We start from the raw sequence: 5770 nt of genomic DNA, 5'->3' as shown, positions 1-5770 counted from the left end.
CGTTTTGGCTGGCACATTTTTTGTTCTGGCACCCGCTTCAGCTGGCGCGAGGGATTTATCTGTGATTGTAGCCAGCAACAACTTGAAGATAACGCCGGTGTCATTGGTGCCGTATGTCGTATCGCTGTATCCGTATCCCTAACGTAATCAGCTGCTTATCGTTACGACGGTAAACCAAAACCCAATTGGTTGGCTACGATACGGTTACGACCTTAGCGGCACCAATAATCGATTGCATTGATTCTCATAAGATTGGTCGAATCAGCTGTTATAAGGTTAGCGATACGGTTACCGATAAAGCACCAATGTCTCCAGCTTAAATCCCTCGTGAGAGCGAAAATATGAGAGCGGAAACAAAAGATTCGTATCAATCTAATCTATGGAATTTGTAATCGTCAAAGAGTTACGACAAAATAAAGCCATATAAAAACCAAATTTCGTTTGCCTATTGATTTGGTATATACATAGATGTAGAAAACGCTCTACATTTTTCCAACTATTAATAATTTAAAAAGTGATATTAAGTGTGTTCAGTGCAAGAAAACATAGTTAAAAAAGATTGTTTCCATAATTTCATCATATGCATCAAAATGCCACCAAGACGATCAACGATAGGTCGACATACGCGTAATTCTACCTATAGATTTAATCAAAGGAGAGCGCAAAGTGTAGGGGATTTTCGACAAATATTGCCTGTGGTTCCACGATCAACACCGGCGGATGAGATCAACGCATGTTTAAAGTCTTCTCTTCTGTGGCGACATGTGCAAAAATTGACATTGAACATAAATATGCGCGTTCAATTCCACAACGACCAGTCTGCAGATCCGTTCTCGATGCAATTTTTAGATATTGGCAATGGAAAAGTTCGAGTTGATAATAAAAATGAATTGATTACATTGCCGAACAATTTCTGTACCATTCTCCAATCAACAGAAGAGTTGATTGAAAGTGTGCTTCCAAATATTGTTCAAAATTACAGGAATCACAATTGGTTGAGAGAACGCGCAATACTGGCACCATAAAATTTACACGTCAATGCAATTAAAAAATGCCATTTGAATTTAAGCGTTTGCAATTCCTAGTGCGTCTATCATTTGTCATGTCCATCAATAAGGCTCAAGGACAAACGCTTCAAATATGCAGATTAAATTCGGAGGAGCTGTGCTCTTCACATGGACAGCTATTCGTGGCCTGCTCAAGAGTTGGAACTCCAAATTGTTTGTTTGTGCTCGCTTCCAATGGGCAAACTAAAAATATTATATATCCAAATGTTTGGATTGACATTAATAATTTTGAAATACAATGCGGTAATAGTCTAGTTGAGGGGTCGACTGCTAATACGCTACCAAAAATATCGAGAGAGGTGTCAAACGACGCGTGTTGACATCAGTATTAATAATCCGAAGGCGGAAAATAAAAATTTTAACGCGTTCAAAAGATATTAACAAAAAACCGGAAAAGGACCCGCGAGTACCTCCGAAACCGGGGGTCGGATCCATAGTATTTTTGCGCAGAACACCTTTCTGCGTTGGCGGCCTTCGGCCGCGCTTATAGAAAATAACCCTGGGCTACACCATGCCAAGTCCGGGTGTGTGGTATAACCGTGGCTACCGCCACGGTGATGCACAATTTTTTGTGTTTCCAAATATTGTTCAAAATTACAGGAATCACAATTGGTTGAGAGAACGCGCAATGTGGAACCAACGCCTCTAACACCCCTTTCCTTATGGTCCACCCCTGTTGAAACGGCAAGTTTCCTTGGACTCCCGTTAGAGGATATTGATGACAATTTGTGATCGGTCGCGGCTATTAGGTGGGGCGAGCATTGCTACAACAACAACAAGAGAACGCGCAATACTGGCACCATACAATTTACACGTCAATGCAATTAATTATCAGATTCAAGAAAAATTGCCAGGTGCAGTGACATCATATAAATCTGTTGATAGCGCAATGAATGCAGATGATGCAGTGAATTATACAATTGAATTTTTGAATTCATTGGAACCACCTGGTATGCCACCGCATTATTTGAATTTAAAGGTTGGCTCATCAATTATTTTACTGCGGAATTTAAATGCACCAAAACTGTGCAATGGCACAAGATTAGTAGTAAAAAATTTGAGACGAATTTAATTGAAGCGACAATATTGACCGGAACAGCGAAAAATGAAATTGTACTCATACCACGTATTAGACTGATTCCAACAGACATGCCATTTGAATTTAAGCGTTTGCAATTCTCAGTGCGTCTATCATTTGTCATGTCCATCAATAAGGCACAAGGACAAACGCTTCAAATATGCAGATTAAATTTGGAGGAGCTGTGCTCTTCACATGGACAGCTATTCGTGGCCTGCTCAAGATTTGGAACTCCAAATTGTTTGTTTGTGCTCGCTTCGAATGGGCAAACTAAAAATATTATATATCCAAATGTTTGGATTGACATTAATAATTTTGAAATACAATGCGGTAATAGTCTAGTTGAGGGGTCGACTGCTAATACGCTACCAAAAATATCGAGATAGGTGTCAAACGACGCGTCTTGACATCAGTATTAATAATCCGAAGGCGGAAAATAAAAATTTTAACGCGTTCAAAAGATATTAACAAAAAACCGGAAAAGGACCCGCGAGTACCTCCGAAACCGGGGATCGGATCCATAGTATTTTTGCGCAGAACACCTTTCTGCGTTGGCGGCCTTCGGCCGCGCTTATAAAAAAGGTAATAGTCTAGTTGAGGGGTCGACTGCTAATACGCTACCAAAAATATCGAGAGAGGTGTCCAACGAAGCGTATTAATCTCGAGAACAATAATCCGATGGCGGAAAAGAAAAATTTTATCTCTGTCCGGAGATATTTGCATTTGAAGTTGGCGATTTCCATGTGGTTGTTGTTGTGTTTGTACCCACAAAAAAAATTGGGTAATAGTCTAGTTGAGGGGTCGACTGCTAATACGCTACCAAAAATATCGAGAGAGGTGTCAAACGACGCGTCTTGACATCCGAATAATATTAATAATCCGAAGGCGGAAAATAAAAATTTTAACGCGTTCAAAAGTTATTAACAAAAAACCGGAAAAGGACCCGCGAGTACCTCCGAAACCGAGGGTCGGATCCATAGTATTTTTGCGCAGAACACCTTTCTGCGTTGGCGGCCTTCGGCCGCGCTTATAAAGAATAACCCTGGGCTACGCCATGCCAAGTCCGGGTGTGTGGTATAACCGTGGCTACCGCCACGGTGATGCACAATTTTTTTTGGGGGTACCACACAACAACAACCACATGGAAATCGCCAACTTCAAATGCAAATATCTCCGGACAGAGATAAAATTTTTCTTTTCCGCCATCGGATTATTGTTCTCGAGATTAATACGCTTCGTTGGACACCTCTCTCGATATTTTTGGTAGCGTATTAGCAGTCGACCCCTCAACTAGACTATTACCTACAATGCATTCATTTCATAAAAACAATTTATCTTTCATTTCTTTTTTTTTTGTTGGTTGCTACGAAGTACAACGGGGTCCGCTAGTAAGTAAATAAAAATAAAAACAAAGTGGTTTGCGCGGATATAGTGCCAACCCAGCGTAATTCAGCAGAAAGGAGAAAGGTGTTCTCCGCAAAATTACAACTTTCTGGATCCAAAGCGAGTCTTTGACACCCCTTCCGATATTTTGGGACGTAGATTATGAGTATCATGCCGTCGTATAGAATTACCATTAAACACAATTAAATATAAATAAAAATTATTTAAAAAATTTAATTTATTCGCTTAGGTGGGGAGTTTAGTCGATTTTCTCTCTATCGATTTTAATGGCGAAAAATTAGACTCATCACCGAAAAGTGGGGTTAGGGATGGTTAGTCGATATCCGATTTATAAATTACACTTTGTGCAAACTTTTTTATCAAATCGAAGATCGACCAAAGCTTTAAACACTGTAGATATATATTCAAAATATTTGTTTTAAGGATATCATAGTGTAAACCATAATTTGACGAAGAACAAATTTGTGTCTCACCTGACTCTATTCCGTGCATTGCCCTTAGATGAAATAAAAGTGTCGTCGTACTTTTGTTGTATTTTAATACTTTACTACAGATCTTGCACTTTACTTTCGTTCCTTGGTCAACTTTTACAAAATGCTCCCATACAGCACTTCCTCGCATGTTTTGTATTACACAAAAAGCGAAACTTTTTACATTACTTGGACTCGGATTTCACAAAATTTTAATGATGGCGCAATGATTAAAGTTGTGATGTTTGTCCATCGCTTGCGTTGATGAAACACATGGAATTTATGAAACAAAGGATGGTAGAGATGCCATCGGTAATAGAAAAGCACCGTCTCTATAGTTACGTCCCAATGAAATCTGCGCCAGATACCGATAAAAATTTGACATACTAAGGCAACAGCAACGCTCTGATCATTATATCTATCTGGATCAATTGATTTGGTCGTGACTAGTTCTACACAACATTTAATACAAAATAAAAATAAAATAAATACATTAATCATTTTACATTTAAACAAAATACGGTCATTTATCATACAAACAAAACATATTGAGGTAATAGTCTAGTTGAGGGGTCGACTGCTAATACGCTACCAATCGAGAGAGGTGTCAAACGACGCGTCTTGACATCAGTATTAATAATCCGAAGGCGGAAAATAAAAATTTGGTAATAGTCTAGTTGAGGGGTCGACTGCTAATACGTTACCAAAAATATCAAGAGAGGTGTCAAACGACGCGTCTTGACATCAGTATTAATAATCCAAAGGCGGAAAATAAAAATTTTAACACGTTCAAAAGATATTATTATAATTAAAAACCGAAAAAAGACCCGCGGGTACCTCCGAAACTGGGGGTCGGATCCATAGTAGTTTTGCTCAGAACACTTTTCTGCGTTGGCGGCCTTCGGCCGCGATTATAAAAAATAACCCTGGGCTACGCCTTGCCAAGTCCAGGTGTGTGGTATAACCGTGGCTACCGCCACGGTGATGCACAATTTGTTTTGTGGGTACGAACACAACAACAACCACATGGGAAAGGCCAAATTCAATTGCAAATATCTCCGGACAGAGATAAAATTTTAGCCACGGTTATACCACACACCCGGACTTGGCATGGCGTAGCCCAGGGTTATTTTTTATAAGCGCGGCAGAAGGCCGCCAACGCAGAAAGGTGTTCTGCGCAAAAATACTATGGATCCCACCCCCGGTTTCGGAGGGACCACGGAACTTTTTTCGGTTTTTCGTTAATATCTTTTGAACGGGTATAAAAAGTTAACTTCCGCTTTCGGATTCTCACTCGAAAATTTTGGCCCAAATGTCGGTGGGTACCGTAAACTGCATTATTACCTTTTTTGCTAAAACACACTTTAGTAGACCAAAAAATATTAAAGAATGCGTATATTAATTTCTGCAAAATGTAAATCACACAAATTGAAAAAATTTTCCACTTTTCTGCAGAATTAGAAATGGCGGATTTTTTGCACGCAAAAATTACGTATTTTGCTATCCCTATGAAAGTAATAGGTGCGAGAGAGCACGATACATTGTGGGAAAGCAAAATTTGTCAGCATGCTATTTCATTTGCACAATTTTTCATTCCAAATCGTCAGCCCTGTCAAAAATTCGTGTGGCTGTGTGCGTTTTTGGTCACACGATTTTTGCAGGGCAGTTAGTGAATTGACCCCCAGGTAAAAGCATCAGAGTTGCATTTGATATGTTTTTTCATTCGAAGCTGGTCAAACTTTGTTTATGTT

At 39.4% G+C, this 5770-nt stretch overlaps 1 protein-coding gene across 1 annotated transcript in view; it reads right to left on the bottom strand.

Moving 5' to 3' along the window:
* LOC137236685 (serendipity locus protein delta-like) overlaps positions 1 to 4295 on the bottom strand; it is a 49621-nt gene extending 45326 nt beyond the window's left edge. The window contains exon 1 of the mRNA XM_067759593.1: positions 4023 to 4295. Within this exon, the coding sequence (XP_067615694.1) occupies positions 4023 to 4170 (148 nt within the window). The 5' untranslated portion in view covers positions 4171 to 4295. The remainder of the gene's footprint in view (positions 1 to 4022) is intronic.
* Positions 4296 to 5770: the final 1475 nt, after the last annotated feature.

This window comes from Eurosta solidaginis, chromosome 1 (genome assembly GCF_040869045.1).
Source record: "Eurosta solidaginis isolate ZX-2024a chromosome 1, ASM4086904v1, whole genome shotgun sequence".
NCBI lineage: Eukaryota > Metazoa > Arthropoda > Insecta > Diptera > Tephritidae > Eurosta > Eurosta solidaginis.
The sequence above is the reverse complement of the archived record's forward strand: the minus strand, read 5'-3'. Positions and strand labels throughout refer to the sequence as shown.